The sequence below is a fragment of the Oncorhynchus masou genome, unplaced genomic scaffold (assembly GCF_036934945.1).
Source record: "Oncorhynchus masou masou isolate Uvic2021 unplaced genomic scaffold, UVic_Omas_1.1 unplaced_scaffold_5975, whole genome shotgun sequence".
In the NCBI taxonomy this organism is placed as follows: domain Eukaryota; kingdom Metazoa; phylum Chordata; class Actinopteri; order Salmoniformes; family Salmonidae; genus Oncorhynchus; species Oncorhynchus masou.
In genome coordinates, this window is record NW_027012399.1 from 1 (window position 1) to 17,741 (window position 17,741).

At 43.3% G+C, this 17,741-nt stretch overlaps 1 protein-coding gene across 1 annotated transcript; it reads right to left on the reverse strand.

Annotated features, from left to right (window-relative positions):
* Positions 1-647: 647 nt before the first annotated feature.
* Positions 648-7,229, reverse strand: LOC135536342 (tumor necrosis factor-inducible gene 6 protein-like). Its single transcript, XM_064962693.1, has 3 exons — positions 6,884-7,229; positions 1,938-2,075; positions 648-918 (listed from the first exon to the last, which is right to left on the reverse strand). Exons 1-3 carry the CDS (start codon positions 6,981-6,983, stop codon positions 746-748), a joined length of 411 nt encoding a protein of 136 aa, XP_064818765.1. The 5' UTR covers positions 6,984-7,229; the 3' UTR covers positions 648-745.
* Positions 7,230-17,741: the final 10,512 nt, after the last annotated feature.

Below are 17,741 nucleotides of genomic sequence, written 5' to 3' on the forward strand. Positions count from 1 at the left end.
CTTTGCACACCTGGATTATATATTTGCACGTTATACTTTTTGAAATACTTCAAGCTCTGACAAGTTGGTTGTTGATCATTACTAGACAGCCATTTACAAGTCTTGCCATATATTTTCAAACTGATTTAAGTCAAAACCGCAACTAGGCACTCAGGAACATTCAATGTGGTCTTGGTAAACAACTCCAGTGTATATTTGTGCTTGTAAGTTTAAGGTTATTGTCCTGCTCAAAGGTGAATTTGTCTCCCAGTGTCTGTTGGAAAGCAGACTGATTCAGTTTTTCAAATCAAATCAAATTTTATTGGTCACATACACATATTTAGCAGATATTATTGCGGGTGTACCGAATGCTTGTGTTCCTAGCTCCAACAGTGCAGTAGCATTAACAATTCACAACAATACACAAATCTAAAAGTTTCCTCTAGGATTTTGCCTTTGCTTAGCTCTATTCTATTTATTTTTATCCCCCAAAAACTCCCTAGTCCTTACCAAAGACAAGCATACCCGTAACATGATGCAGCCACCACCATGCTTGTAAATATAAAGAGTGGTACTCAGTGATGGTGTTGTGTTGGATATGCCTCTAAACATAATGCTTTGAAATTCAGGACATAAAGTGAATTTCTTTGCCACATTTTTTACAGTTTTACTTTAGAATGCATGTCTTGCATATTTTGTATTCTGTGCAGGTTGTCATTTAGGTTAGTATTGTGGAGTAACTACAATGCTCCCATTTGTCATGTTTTTACGACTCACAGTTGGGGTTGTAGCAGTAGACGTCCCATCTCTCACTCTTGTTCAACCTGTACCCATAGTTGATGATGCCAACCCTGCCGAAACCACAGTTGGCACCGGCTTTGACGATAGGGTAGCCCACACGTCCTTTGTCATACCATCCAGCCGCACACACATGTAAACCTAAGACAGAGAGACAAACATTAGCCTGGTAACCAATCTGAAAGATTCACGAAAGAGTGTCACTGATAAAACCATAAGAGAGCTTAGTTTATAGAGCTAGCATCCATCCCCTGCCTTAGTACCACAGATAAAACACTAACAGAAGATCTCAAGGGAATATTGGATTGTCACCAGCCATCTGGCCTATCCTTAAAACAAAACCAAGTCTTTGGAAATGCTATTGTCCCTGTCAAAAATGTGTTTTTGCATCTGCAATTACAAGCAGACCATGGATGTGGGTGGATGGTTGGTGATATTGGGTAAAGTATAATGAATTCCAATGTATCTTTAAAAGTCTCCAGTCAATCAAGGACCACAGTCAGTGAGGAAAGGCAAGAGAGATAAACTCAAGGCTCCTAGGTTGATTGGCCATAGAGCAGCCTGAAGCCTCAACCACAGACAGACGAGCAGTGGTTTCCAAATGCCAGATCCTGAGTTCCAGGGCCTGACTGGCCAATCCATCTGCCAGCCATGGGAACAGCATCGTTACCCAGCTAGCAGGTGTTATCGTTCTTACAATACTTGGAGAGGCCTCTGATCACAGCCGGACCAATCCCTCCCCACCCTTTGGTCCTAACCCTTCAATGTTTGTAGAGCTGTAAAGTGCTGGGAATATGGTGGAAGGGCCACGCCCTTACACTGCTTATTTACCCTTCAGATCAGCAAACATCAAAGGGTTAGGCCCAAGGGGAAGGGATAGGGAGCGAGTTGGGACCGGCTGCAGTTCCACAGAGCAACGGGTTGCAGGAGCTGTAGTTGCAAGATGTCTTTGATTGATTTCATGGGAGAAAGACAAGATAAACACAGCTCTTCCTGCCATTGCTTGACCAGTGATACTAGTGACCACATGTTTGGCTAATATAAACTGGTTACATGTGTTCTTTGGCAAACTGAGGCGTCGTTAATCAACAGTGATAATGGCATTTTGTAAACCTCCAGTTTGGAGGGATGGGGGATAGGGGAGTTATTGCATTGCAAACCTATCTGACGAGCAGCCTCCAGTTGATCGTAAGTGGCCAGTGTCCCTCCTTCGTATTTGCACACGGCCTTGGCTTCCTTATAAGTCAGCTGGTATCTCCCTTTACGCGATTCCCTGTGGTAGACTCCGGCGGCTTGCTCTGTCCAGGAAAAAACAACAACTCAAATCAAATTTTATTGGTCGTGGACACATAGTTTGCAGATGTTATCAAAATGCTTATGTTTGCTCCAAGTGTGCAGTAATACCTAACAATACAAAACAACACGCACAAATGAAAATAAAACAATTAAGGAACTAAGAAATATCAGAAGAAGCAATGTCAAAGTCTGGAATTGAAATATACTGTATATGTTTAGACAGTATATGAATAGAAAATGTGTGTACAGCAGTAATAATATATAGAATGAGCCTCGACTAGAATACAGTATATACATATGAAGTGGGTAAAACAGCATTAAAGTGACCAATGTTCAATGACTATGTACATAGGGCAGTAGTCTCTAGGTGCAGGGTAGAGCACCAGGTGGTAGATGGCTAGTAACAGTGACTAAGGTTCAGGGCAGGGTACTGGACAGAGGATGGCTAGTGGTGACTACTTAACAGTTTGATAGTCTGGAGATAGAAGCTGTTTTTCTAGTCTCTCGGTCCCAGCTTTGATGCACCTGTACCGTCTCCGCCTTGTAGACGGTCGCTGGGTGAACAGGCCGTGGCTCGGGTGGCTGAGGTCCTTGATGATATTCTTGACCTTCCTGTGACACTGGGTGCTGTAGATGTCATGGAGGGCAAGCAGTGTGCCCCTGATGATGCATTGGGCTGACCGCACCACCCTCTGGAGAGCCCTGCGGTTACGGATGGTGCCATTGCCATACCAGGTGGTGATACATCCTGACAGGATGCTCTCAATAGTGGATTTGTAGAAGTTTGTGGGGGTCTTAGGGAACAAGCGGAATGTCTACAGACTCCTTGCACCTTCTTCATCACACTGTCTGTGTGGGTGGACCATATCATGTTGTAAGTGATCTTCACCCGAGGAACTTGAAGATTTTCACCCTCTCTACTCCCCGTCAATGTGGATGGGAGCGTGCTGTCTTCTGGAGTCCACGATCAGCTCCTTCATTTTGATGACGTTGAGGGAGAGGTTATTTTCCTGGCACCACTCCTCCAGAATCGTTACCTTCTCCCTGTAGGCTGTCTCGTCGTTGTTAGTAATCAGGCCTACTATAGTAATCATACTATAGTAATCAGGCCTACTATTGTTGTATCATCTGCAAACTTGATGATTGAGTTGGAGACGTGTGTGACTACGCAGTCATGGGTGAACAGGGAGTATAGCAGGGGACTGAGCACCCACCCGAGAGGCCCACGTGTTGAGGATCAACGTAGCGGAGGTGTTATTACCTACCTTCACCACTTGAGTTGGCCCGTCAGGAAGTCCAGGGCCCAGTTGCACAGGGCAGGGTTCAGTCACAGGGCCCCAAGCTTAGTGATGAGCTTGGAGGACACTATGGAGTTGAAGACTGAGCTCTAGTTGATGAACAGCATCCTTACATAGCAGCATCCTTACATAAAAGCCTCCTTACCTTACATAGGTATTCCTCTTGTCCCTATACCCATCATGAGGTTGCTACAACCTAGCCTATAAGTTTACAATGTAGGTGCACAGGTCACACACTCTTGCCTGCATCTTTTTCAACAGAACACTCATATCATAATCACTAACCGCTACACACAGCCTACATTGTTGTAGCCATATTAACTATCTAATGTCATAGTCAACATAGATACTAGAACTAATGCTACAACCCCAATAATATCTGATAAATATGTGTATGTGACCAATACAATTTGATTTGATAGTAAACCCACTTAAATCATGCAGTACGGTGTAAGGTCAGCAAGCAGTTTGGCAGTTACCCTGGCAGGTCCCAGTGTCAATAGATTAATGAAGCAAAAGCTTATCTTGACTTGGAAGAGTTCCAGTGTTGGACAGTCATAGCCATATCTGTTTGAGCTGGGTGTTCGATTCGGCCAAACTAGCTAGCTGCATTCACTAGCTAAGTGAAAGTGAAAAGAACAATACAGCAAATTATAGATATCTCTCTCTCTCTCTCTCTCTCCCTCTTGCTTCTCCTTTTTTAAAGAAATTAATTTGTTCAAAACTGTTCAGCTATTGTTGTTCTCTCTCAAGTCAACTACTCACCACATTTTATGCATGGCATTGCTAGCTAGCTGAAGCTTATGCTTTCAGTACTAGATTAATTATCTGATCCTTTGATTGGATGGACAACATGTCAGTTCATGATGCAAGAGCTCTGATCGGTTGGACGACGTCCTACAGAAGTTGTCATAATTATTGAGTAAGTCTATGGAAGGGGGTGAGAACCATGAGCCTCCTAGGTTTTGTATTGAAGTCAATGTACCCAGAGGAAGACAGAAACTAGCTGTCCTCTAGCTTCACCATGGTGCGACCCTACAGAGTGCTATTGAGGCTACTGTAGATCTTCATTGTGTTTTAATCAATTATTTGACTACATGTGAATACATTTAGTATATCTAAAAAGGATAACTTCATGTTAATGTTTCACTATTCTATTTCCTCCTCTGAGGAGCCTCCTCTGCTGTAAAACACTCCAGCCAGCTGGTCTGCCCATGCTCTGTGGACACGGCTTGGGATGTCGTCTGGCCGAGCAGCCATGTGAGGGCTAACACACTTAAATGGCCAATGAGAACGAGAGTTCACAGTCCTCGTGAGCGGCAGTGGCCTGGATTCGAAATGGGTGAAGGTGTTTTTTCTTTGTCAGTCAACACTGCCATCACCATCAAAGCACTACAGTGAGACACAACTACAACAATATGTATCCAGGCAATGTGTCAAGCAGAAAAGATTCTGTTTTACAAGATTGGAGGCATCTTTTCAGGAGCTAGAGTAGCAAAGTGGCTTCAGACTAAGAAGTCCAAAGCGGAAGGAAAGAAACATGAAACACACGGCGGACAGGCCAAAATGTTTCACCTCTAACATGTTGTGGCTGGATAGAACCCTTAGGACAGAAGCTTAGTGTTTGTAATCTCCCTGTTGGAAGTGGCCATTCCCTATGGGAGTCCTCCTTTGAGGCTGTTTTGATATCACGCATGCATGACCTTGTAGGACTTGGAGAGCACTCCAAATTAGCTACGAACTAATGTTTTCACCTCTACTAGTCAAAACCAACCCCCAAGGTGCCTTGTGAGGTGGTGCCTCGTTCTCATTATAAGCCCAGAGTGTGGTGTATCTCACTATTAGCAGAACCAAATGATATAGAAGGTTTGGGTTACATGACATATTACTCTAAACATGCAGTTAAGTTTGTGTGTTCCAGATGGGTGTAGGTCTGGTGGGCAAGTCGAGCTCATTAACTCTTATCTGAAGAAGCCTTTACGACACATTCCATTAAAATGGGTTGGGGCACTAACATTATTAGAAAATAAACACACTGGTCTATAAACTGAGTGTTTCAAGGGCAGATGTTATAGCAGTCTCTGTGTTACACAAGAAATGTCTTCAAACTGATATAACACTCTGTCCTTGTTCTTTCATTGCTACAGTGGTGTAAAGTACTTCAGTAAAAATACTTTAAAGTACTATTTAATTAAGTAGTTGTTTTAGGTATCTGTACTTACTATTTATATTTTTGACTACTTTTACTTCACTACATTCCTAAAGAAAAGAATGTACTTTTACTCCAAACACTTTCCCTGACACCCAAAAGTACTCGTTACATTTGCAATGCTTAGCAGGACAAGAAAGTGGTCCAATTCACTCACTTATCAATAGAACATCCCTGGTCATCCCCACTGCCACTGATCTGGAGGACTCACTAAACACAAATGCTTTGTTTGTAAATTATGTCTGAGTGTTGTCGTGTGCCACTAGCTATCTGTAAATGTCTGAGTGTTGTAGTTTGCCTCTAGCTATCTGTAAACGATGTCTGAGCGTTGTAGTGTGCCCCTGGCTATCTGAAAATAAAAAAATATATTAAAAGAATGTTGTGCCATCTGATTTTTCTTATTATAAGTCATTTGAAATTTTCATACTTTTACTTTTGATACTTAAGTATATTTTTGCAATTAGATAGATTTTTGAAACTTAAGTATATTTAAAACCAAATACTTTTAGACTTTTACTCAAGTAGTATTTTTCTGGTTGACTTTTACTTGAGTCATTTTCTACATACATACTTTTACTCAAGTATGACATTTTGGTACATTTTTCTCAACTGCAATGCTATGCCCTAAACTGAACACTGAAATAATGTTCTGAAGTTTGCACCGCTTTCTTGTTCATGTGTGCTTCTTGTCCCTCTGACAAAATGAAGTAGTGTGTTGGCAAGTCAACCTCATACAGTGTTCAGTCATAAATATGCCAGTGTCCAACTCTACCCCTTACCTGAACACACATCACAGTGCTATGTGCCATTTAATAACGTTACATATCTGTAAAGATTATGTAGGCAAAGTGTTATCATGGAAAATGATAAATTTTTACAACATTGTCAATAGCCTATGTTGTGCAGGATTGTGAGAGTATGTTGAAGATAAAGAGCTGTTAGAAAAGTGAACATAAAATAATACTTTTCTGACATATGGGAACGATAATTAGCCTAAATAAGGATTTTTTAAAATTCAGTTTTGGACACATCAAAGGGAAACCGCGCCTCTTATATGTCTTTGTCCAAGCGACCCAACTTTTTGAAAGATCCAATGTGGTATAGTGGTGCTAAATATTACAACTGAACATTCCACGACCATCTTCTAAAATACAAACACAGACAACTTTCATGAGAACATCCTACAGAATGCCAATGTTTGCAACTGTTGGCATGCATAAAGCTTACTTCCGAAATGAATCCCTTGTTGAAAAGCAACCTAATGATTTAAGGCTCCCAAAGTAACAAAGAAAGCGCGATTTACCCAGCCATATGGAGTTATGAAATATTCCATTTCTGAAGCCCCAGGCTTGCGCTTCCTTCAAGAAGAACCCAATGGCCCAGATGACAGCGAAGACCCGCATCCTCCTCCTTGTACAGATCAGAGCTGTGCGCTGCGCTACGATGTCCTCTGACTAGCTGCTACCGTTCGCGCTGTGCTCGCTGCTCATCTGACAACTGGCATTTAAAATGTTAGAGCCAATTTATGCTTGATCCGAAATGTGGTCAGAGGCGCCGTGTGGATGGTGTGACGCAATTGCGGAACCTCTGGAGGCATAAAGAAGCCAAATTGAATCGCGTGCACCTCTCAAATTTTAACCCAGCTGTGTTGCAACATCACCTCCTGTTTCAGCATGATAATACACGGCCCAATGTCCCAAGGAACTGTACACAATTCATAGAAGCTGAAAATGTCCATTATTCCATGGCCTGCATACTCACCAGATATGTTGCTCTTTGGGCATATCTCAAATCAATTAAAATTATATTTGGCACATGCATTGAATACAACAGGTGTAGTATACCTTACCATGCAATGCTTACTTATTAGCCATTAACCAACAATGCAGTTCAAGAAATAGAATTAAGAAAATATTTACTAAATAAACTAAAGTAAAAATTTGTTTTAAAGTAACTCAATAAAAGAACAATAAAGCAGCAGAAGTAAATCCCTTTCCTATGGTGATCCTCATGAGAGCCAGTTTCATCATAGGGCTTGATGGTTTTTGCAACTGCTACTTTCTTGAAATTTCTTGAAATTCTTGAAATGTTCCAGATTGACTGACCTTCATGTCTTAAAGTTGTCATGCCCTGATCTGCTTCACCTGTCTTTGTGATTCTCTCCACCATCCTCCAGGTGTCACCCATCTTCTCCATTATCCCTTGTGTATTTATACCTGTGTTCTCTGTTTGTCTGTTGCCAGTTTGTTTTGTTTGTAGAACCTACCAGCGTTTTGTCTCCCTGCTTCTGCCTGTTTTCCTGCTCCTGTTGTCTAATATTCCGGTTCTGACCATTCCGCCTGCCCCGACCCTGAGCCTACCTGTCGTCCTGTACCTTTGCCCCACTACTCTGGATTACCGACCTCTGCCTAACCTGACTCTTAGCCCACATGCTGTCCTGTACCTTACACCCTTTCTGGATTATTGACCCCTGCCTGCCTTTACCTGCTGTTTGCCTGCCCCTGTTCAAGGAATACACTTTTGTTTTCTTCAACACTGTCTGCACCTGTCATACTTTAAAACATGATAAAAGTAATGGACTCCTTTTCTCTTTGCTTATTTGATCTGTTCTTGCCCTAATATGGACTTGATCTTTAACCAAATCGGGCTATATTCTGTACATACCACCCCTACTGTACCTTGTCACAACAAAACTGATTGGCTCAAATGCATTAAAAAGGAAAGAAATTCCACAAATGAACTATTAAGAAGGCACACCTGTTAATTGAAATGCATTCCAGGTAACCACCTCATGAAGCTGGTTGAGAGAATGCCAAGAGTGTGCAAAGCTGTCATCAAGGCAAAGGGTGGCTACTTTGAAGAATCTCAAATATAATATATATTGATTTGTTTAACACTTTTTTGGTTACTACATGATAACATATGTGTTACTTCATAGTTTTGATGTATTTCACTATTATTCTACAATGTAGAAATTAGTCAAATAAAGAAAAAACCTTGAATGAATAGTTAGGTCCAAAATTTACTGGTACTGTAGATATTATAATATTTCCAAACATTTCCAATAACAGAACTTACAGTTGACCGGGGCATCTCCAGCAGGGAAGACATTTGACTAACTGACTCGTTGGAAAGATGGCATCCAAGACGGTGCCACGTTGAAAGTCACTGAGCTCTTCAGTAAGGCAGGCCATTCTACTACAAATGTTTGTCTATGGAGATTGCATGGCTGTGTGCAACGTCAGCACAATAACTGTTTGTCGGGAGCTTCATGAAATGGGTTTCCATGGCCGAGCAGCTGCACACAAGCCTATGATCACCATGTGCAATGCCAAGCGTTGGCTGGAGTGGGGTAATGCTCGCCACCATTGGCCTCTGGAGCAATGGAAATGCGTTCTCTGGAGTGATGAATCACGTTTCACCATCTGGCAGTCCGACGGACAAATCTGAGTTGGGCGGATGCCAGGAGAACGCCACCCGCCCCAATGCATAGGGCCAACTGTAAAGTTTGGTAGAGGAGGAATAATGGTCTGGGGCTGTTTTTTATGGTTCGGGCTAGACCCCTAATTTCCAGTGAAGAAAAATCAACGCTACAGCATACAATGACATTCTAGACAATGCTGTGCCCCTGACTTTGTGACAAAGTCACAAACTTTGTTTCCTGTTTCAGCATAGCAATGCCCCGTACACAAAGCGAGGTCCATACATAAATGGTTTGTCGAGATCGGTGCGGAAGAACTTGACTGGCCTGCACAGAGCCCTGACCTCAACCCCATCAAACACCTTTGGGATGAATTGGAACGCCGACCGTGAGCTAGAGGCCCAACATCAGTGCCCGACCTCACCAATGCTCTTGAGGCTGAATGGAAGCAAGTCCCCACAGCAAGTCCACATTCCAAAATCTAGTAGATAGCTTTCCCAGAAGAGTAGAGGCTCTTATAATAGGAAAGGGGGGACCAAATCCATATTAATGCCCATGATTTTGGAATGAGATGTTCGACAAGCAGGTGTCCACATACTTTTGGTCATGTAGTGTATGTGACGTACAGAACAATTAACCATCATTGTTTGCAGCTTTGACAATAAAGTTGTAAGCCCTGTTGACATCTTTATTTTTTTAAATTGTACATCTGCTATACTAAATGTCTATAGAGTTTGTGTGTTTTAGACTTGAAAGGACCAGTGCCAGTATGTGTTAGCTCTGAGATTGTGTATTTGAGGTTAACGTGTTATTACATTGAAAGTTTCCCTGAGTCATCTGCGATAAACAAATGCTATAACACTATCATAATTATATCCTCCCACATGTTCTGGGATTGTGTGTACGCGACAGTTATACTGTCCAACAAAAAGATCTGCCTACATTCTAGGCATGTGTTCTTTACACTGTCCAGAGTCCCACTGCATGGGCCTGTGTGGTCATTGTGAACTACAGCCCAGTAAACGCACTACAACATGAAACACAGGAGGTTGGGTGTAGAGGAGAGAGGGATAAGGGAGTCTTTGTTTCCAGGCTGTTTTAACTGTGATGACATCCTGCCATCTCTGTGTGCCAAACTGGAGGTGGCAGTTCGTTCTCTCTCTCTCTCTCTCTCTCCCTCCACCCACCAGACCTGGTTTCAAATAGTATTTATTTTCTTTAAACAAAATCTACCACAAGTGCCAGGTGGGTGGGGAATTGTGATACAGGGAATTATGAGTGAAATAATCTGTCTGTAAACAATTGTTGGAAACATTACTTGTGTCATGCACAAAGTAGATGTCCTAACAAACTTCCCTAAACAGTAATTTGTTAACAATACATTTGTGGAGTGGTTGAAAAATGAGTTTTAATGACTCCAACCTAAGTGTATGTAAACTTCCGACTTCAACTGTACCTTACTGTAATAGTAATGCAAACCTGCTGTTTAGAAAGTCCTGTGTAGATTGTGTTTTCAACCAGCATCTATCAGGAAAATAACACTTATCACATTTGTTCACAGTTTTACAGTGTTAGTTTCATCAGCTGTTGTACAATATGATACAAAACATATGAAAAACTTTAAGTATTCGAATGAAAACAAATATTACTTGAACCTAGGTACGAAGACAGCATGGCATGGGGACATTGTGTCAAACGTAGTGTTTTTTCTCTATCCCAAAGCGGGTCCCTCTGGGTTTTCCATCCCTGCTGAGATCATGCTGATAGTATCCTAACTGCCATAGTGTGTCTCTCCTAGAGAGGAGGTCAACATAAAGTCAATAGCAACTTCAACACATGCATCACTTTACTTATTTTTTAAGATCCTGGGTCATATGATGTAAATGTATTTCCTAAACTGTAACACAGGGCAATGGGTGCACATGTGGTTCCCCTCGAACTTGTCAGAGGTTTATTTTGTCTGTCTGTAACACCCTGTCAGTGACAGATCTGTACATGATGTACATTTAAAGTATGAAGTGAGTGGTGCAGTGGTCTAAGGCACTGCATCTCAGTGCAAGAGGCGTCACTACAGTCCCTGCTTTGAATCCAGGCTGTATCACATCCGGCTATGATTTAGAGTCCCATAGGGCGGTGCACAATTGGCCCAGCATGGTCCATGTTTGGCCATCATTGAAAATAAGAATTTGTTCTTTAACTGACTTGCCTAGTTAGATAAAAATGTTTTACTGCTTGATACTCTCTCCATCCAGCAGATGGTGATAAAAGACAATGAACTGGGACACAGAGAGGGAAAAACAACAGATTTTTACCTTGTCAGCTCAGGGATTTGTTCTAGCAACCTTATGGTTACTGGCCCAACGATCTAACCACTAGGCTACCTGCCTCTGTTAAACAGCCATCACTGACACAGAGAGGCTGCTGCCTACATAGACTCTGAATCATTGGCCACTTAAATAAATGGATCACTAGTCACTTTAATAATGACATATCTTGCATTACTCATCTCATATGTATATATTGTACTCTATACCATCTATTGCATCTTTCCAATGCCGCCCGGTCATCGCTCATCCATATATTTATATGTACTTATTCCATCCTTTTACTTAGATTTGTGTGTATTAGGTAGTTGTTGTGGAATTGTTAGATTACTTGTTAGATATTACTGCACTGTCGTAACTAGAAGTACAAGCATTTTGCTACACTCGCATTAACATCTGCTAACCATGTGTACGTGACCAATACAATTAGATTTGATTTGATACTGTATATGAGTGTGGTTAACGTACGTCATCGGCCATTGTTACTCCAGAGATGTCATGTCCCATAATGTCCAGCTTGTGGAGCCAAATGATAACAGGTATCATGCTGTCTAATAAAAGGAGAGAGCAACAACATGGCTTTTTGCATGGATAGCTCTTCGCTCTTTATTATCTGTTCGATCGACCTAACTCATAATCTTTGACCTGTCTCTGTGTTAGTTTAACTGGACCTGTGTGGGGTGCGTCAAAATTTACAAAGGTAGATGTAATTTGTGTGATGGACCTTTCACATCTGGATTGATGCAGGTAGACAATACAAGCATTCGAAAACAGGGAGGGACAATTCAGTCACAGAAGCGTGACGTTCTGGTAAACTAATGGGCTTGTTATGGCTCACAGGGCTTTTGTGAAAGAGATTTGTAACATGCTCTGTTGAACACTATAACACAGTTGGCACAATGGGCGCGGGCATGGGATCGCAGAGGGATATGCATGGAAGCGTGTGGATGCCAATTGTGGGGCCATGAGCCTGGTTATGATGGGGGCACAGATACACACACAATAACACCCAGACACACACAAAGACACAGACACGCTAACACACACACGCGCACTAACACACACACGCACTGACACACACACACGCACTGACACACACACACGCACACACACTGACACACACACACGCACTTTAGTGACACAGCATTGTTCAATGTGACTGGTCTAGAGAAAGGCCTTTGTGCTTCTGAAACATTAAACTACAGATAGAACAGTGAGACAGATATCTCACTGGCTGTATACATGGGAAACATCCGGTTGGCATTTCCACTTACTACCAACTATGGTAGTGAGAGGATGCCCACTGGGGGGCAGTGGGAGAAGATTGAACAAGATGGATTTTGGCAGACATTCTGCAAATTGTTTCATTAATTAAACATTTGATCTCAAAACAGTTTTCTGTTCCCAAAACTAAAATCTGTTATGAACAGAAAGGACTAAGTTTTGTAGACTTCACCCTTAGCAAAGTTTTTTTTTATGGCGTTGTTTAGGAGTCCCAAGGCAAATTGAGTTATTACACACAAGCACTTCACAGAGTAGGCGTTCCCTAATGAAAATATGCAGATATATACTAGAACGCGCCAATAGGATCTCGCTAGCGCATACTTGGCTCTGCCCACCTCCTTGCTTGTTCTGCCCACCTCCTTGGATAAGGATAATCTAAAAAAAGCATGTTGAAATGTGAGTGTTGACTTTGCGTGTGTGCTTTCCTCTTTTTCGAGGAGATGCGATTGGGTAGAGTAACATTAGGACAGACAGACCATTGAGTGATGAGTGACTTGTTATGTGGAACTTCCTCTGAGGAATCAAATGATAGTGTCTCGCTTTGAGAAGCTCATTTAACATTCCTCTAATTCCAGTCATGTTAGTGATTGTCAGTTATTGAATTTCTTCTTGGAAGTGGGAGTACGGTTTTCCTGGCCCCAACCAAACGCATAAGCTCTCGTTGTACTGCATGGTCGAGGTCCGGGGCTATAAGTACAGCTAGAAACAGTATTCAAAATAGCAGACAGATAGCAGACCTGCTGACGCTGTGAGTCGTTGGTCAGTGCTCAGGATGTAGGGTGGTAGTTGTTGTTCAGTGCTCTCCCTCAGGATGTAGGGTGGTAGTCGTTGGTCAGTGTTTTCCCTCAGGATGTAGGGTGGTAGTTGTTGGCCAGTGCTCTCCCTCAGGATGTAGGTTGGTAGTTGTTGGTCAGTGTTTTCCCTCAGGATGTAGGGTGGTAGTCGTTGGTCAGTGTTTTCCCTCAGGATGTAGGGTGGTAGTCGTTGGCCAGTGCTCTCCCTCAGGATGTAGGGTGGTAGTCGTTGGTCAGTGCTCTCCCTCAGGATGTAGGGTGGTAGTTGTTGGTCAGTGCTCTCCCTCAGGATATAGGGTGGTAGTCGTTGGTCAGTGCTCAGGATGTAGGTTGGTAGTTGTTGGTCAGTGTTTTCCCTCAGGATGTAGGGTGGTAGTCGTTGGTCAGTGTTTTCCCTCAGGATGTAGGGTGGTAGTTGTTGGCCAGTGTTTTCCCTCAGGATGTAGGGTGGTAGTTGTTGGCAAGTGCTCTCCCTCGGGATGTAGAGTGGTAGTTGTTGTTCAGTGCTCTCCCTCAGGATGTAGGGTGGTAGTTGTTGGCCAGTGCTCTCCCTCAGGATGTAGGGTGGTAGTTGTTGGTCAGTGCTCTCCCTCAGGATGTAGGGGATTACAACTGGACTGAGACATCTTGAGACTTCTGAGGTGAGAGATGGGAAGTAAAGAAGTTGAACAGAGCTGAAAGAGTGTTGGAATGGAAAGAGGATGTGAAGAGAGTGGACAGAGGAGAAAGAGGAAATGAAGCGATAGCCTATTAGACAGCAGAGAAGTTAAAACAAAAAGGGGATGTAGGAATGAAGAATAGAAACAGGGTAGAAGTGAGGTCCAATGGGAGCCGGTTTCTCAGAGGAGTGTGATGAGAGGTGAGATGTCAAGGTCCAGAGAGGACACACTTTCACACCAGCCTGCTACTGCCACACACACACAGGTTATGTTCTTCTATCCCCGTGGGGACCTAAAATGAATTTCCATTCAAACTCCTATTTTCCCTAACCCTAACCCTTACCATAACCCCTTACCCTAATTCTAACCCTAAACCTAACACATCAGCTTAAAATAGCCTTTGTCCTCATGGGGACGTGGGAAATGTCCCCACGATGGAGAATTTTCCTTCTTTTACTGTCCTTGTAAGGACATTAGGTCCCCACAAGGTTTGAATAACCAAACCACCACACACCCCCCCACACACACACACACACACACACACACGCACGCACGCACGCACGCACGCACGCACACACTCACTCTCAAGCTTCTCTTCCTCATCCACTATGCAAAGACAAAGATGAAACATGCCGGTCTGATCAGCCTCAAGGCTATAAAGTAGCAGTTCCCCCCCTGCACAAAATTACGTATACTATTAACATCAGCCCTTTCCATCCCCCTCATCAGACTCCAGCCCCACAGTCAGCTAGTCTACATCACACTCCAGCCCCACAGTCAGCTAGTCTACATCACTCTCCAGCCCCACAGTCAGCTAGTCTACATCACACTCCAGCCCCACAGTCAGCTAGTCTACATCACTCTCCAGCCCCACAGTCAGCTAGTCTACATCACTCTCCAGACACACAGTCAGCTAGTCTACATCACTCTCCAGCCCCACAGTCAGCTAGTCTACATCACTCTCCAGCCCCACAGTCAGCTAGTCTACATCACACTCCAGACCCACAGTCAGCTAGTCTACATCACTCTCCAGCCCCACAGTCAGCTAGTCTACATCACTCTCCAGCCCCACAGTCAGCTAGTCTACATCACACTCCAGCCCCACAGTCAGCTAGTCTACATCACTCTCCAGACACACAGTCAGCGAGTGTACATCACACTCCAGACACACAGTCAGCGAGTGTACATCACACTCCAGACACACAGTCAGCTAGTCTACATCACACTCCAGCCCCACAGTCAGCTAGTCTACATCACACTCCAGCCCCACAGTCAGCTCGTCTACATCACTCCAGCCCCACAGTCAGCTAGTCTACATCACACTCCAGCCCCACAGTCAGCTAGTCTACATCACACTCCAGACCCACAGTCAGCTAGTCTACATCACTCTCCAGCCCCACAGTCAGCTAGTCTACATCACTCTCCAGCCCCACAGTCAGCTCGTCTACATCACACTCCAGCCCCACAGTCAGCTAGTCTACATCACACTCCAGACCCACAGTCAGCTAGTCTACATCACACTCCAGCCCCACAGTCAGCTAGTCTACATCACTCTCCAGCCCCACAGTCAGCTAGTCTACATCACACTCCAGCCCCACAGTCAGCTAGTCTACATCACTCTCCAGCCCCACAGTCAGCTAGTGTACATCACACTCCAGCCCCACAGTCAGCTCGTCTACATCACACTCCAGCCCCACAGTCAGCTAGTCTACATCACACTCCAGACCCACAGTCAGCTAGTCTACATCACACTCCAGACCCACAGTCAGCTAGTCTACATCACTCTCCAGACACAGTCAGCGAGTGTACATCACACTCCAGCCCCACAGTCAGCTAGTCTACATCACTCTCCAGCCCCACAGTCAGCTAGTCTACATCACACTCCAGCCCCACAGTCAGCTAGTCTAAATCACACTCCAGACCCACAGTCAGCTAGTCTAAATCACACTCCAGACCCACAGTCAGCTAGTCTACATTACTCTCCAGTGCAGTCGATGAAGCTTAATTAAAGTATTGATTACGTTAAAGAGGCTAGACATCTAATCCTCACAGCTGATTGGGCGGGATCATTCAGAAGCCTTGGGGGTTGTTTCCGTCACTGTTGGACACATTGCATAGGCCTCAGTAGTTGTCCTTTACTGTTCAACACACTAGTGCACTGACCTTAGGGGGGGGGGGGTAGATCAGCTTTAATATTGCACTTAGATTGTGGATTCTATCAATATAATTGCCTGCATAATTTCTAATCCCCCATATACAGTGGCTGGGTCTGAAAGTATTCAGACCCAGTTGTGACCCGTCGTTCAGGGAAGCTAGGCCTGTTTTGAGCCCCATTATTTTAACTAAAAAATAAAATAAAATAATATATATATACACTGATATAAATATATCAGTTTGCAAACAATGTAAAAAAACAACATTGAAAGCCGCATACAAACATGGTCTCTTTTTTGGTTTCTTTGAGTAAGGCAGCTCCAAAATGCAGGTGTTTCAGCCTAGCTTAGTGCTTTCTGTGGTGGAGGGCAGCCAGGGGAAAATACAGAGCTTAGGTGTTGGTAATGTTCTCTAGTTGCGCCATGATTAGCTGTGTTCTTGTCACTAGTGGGGACAGTATGTCACCGCCAAGTCTAAGGGTAGACCTAAAAAATTCAAGCCCCTTGGGAGCTGCCATAGAGTTACATTAGAAATGCCCATCCAAGAAGGCTCAAGGTCATTGGCCACAGATAAAATGACGTCAAATCACGTTATATCTACAGTAGATTTAATTGGTCATGTCAACATCATACCTTCAAAATCTTAGCTAGCAGTCATCATCATGAATCAAGTCGACAATCTACTGGCAAATCCTTTTAATCCTTGTCATGTGAAGAGAAATAATGAAGAGAAATTATAGATAAAACGTATCGGTGCTCATCGGCCATTGGACATAAACATTACAAAACAAGTTGGAAATCGCAAATTCAACAATGAGTGGTTAGGAAGGAATCAATGACAGTGGCTTACTGCAAGCATTGCAAAGCAATTACTAGCCTGTTATTCAGTGGAGTGGGTGTGTGGTCCCAAATCTGGGATTAAGTTTCTCTTTTCCAAGTTCGAAATGATAAACATTCAACATTGGCCATGCTGTCAATGAAGCATGATTTGGGCTGTGCTCAAAACAACTGTTAACCCAGAACTGCGAAAACTTGACTTTAGTGAGTTCAAGACAACTGTGAATTCCGGAGAAAAACGGGAAATAAGTTTTGAACGGTCATCCAACTTGGAATTGTAAGTCGGAAACTCTGGGCCTCTTTCTAGAGCTATGACCTGTAGATCAATGACGTCATCATGATTTGACCTTGTTTTTTCTCCCAAGTTCTCAGTTGTCTTGAAAGCACTATCCAGAGAATGGCAGACTTTGATTACACAATTTGCCCATGAAGGACCGCCATGCCACCTTCCTGTTCAAGTGAGCACAGCACAAGGTGAGCCCAAAAAATGTATTGAATGCTGCTAAATAAATGATGTAATATGCCAGGGAAATATGTATACTGTAGCAAAGAAAGTAATACTAAGTGTACTCGCCTCCCTGCGGACCTGGCATCCTTTCACTCCCTCCTCTCTACATTTTCCTCCTCTGTCTCTGCTGCTAAAGCCACTTTCTTCCACTCTAAATTCCAAGCATCTGCCTCTAACCCTA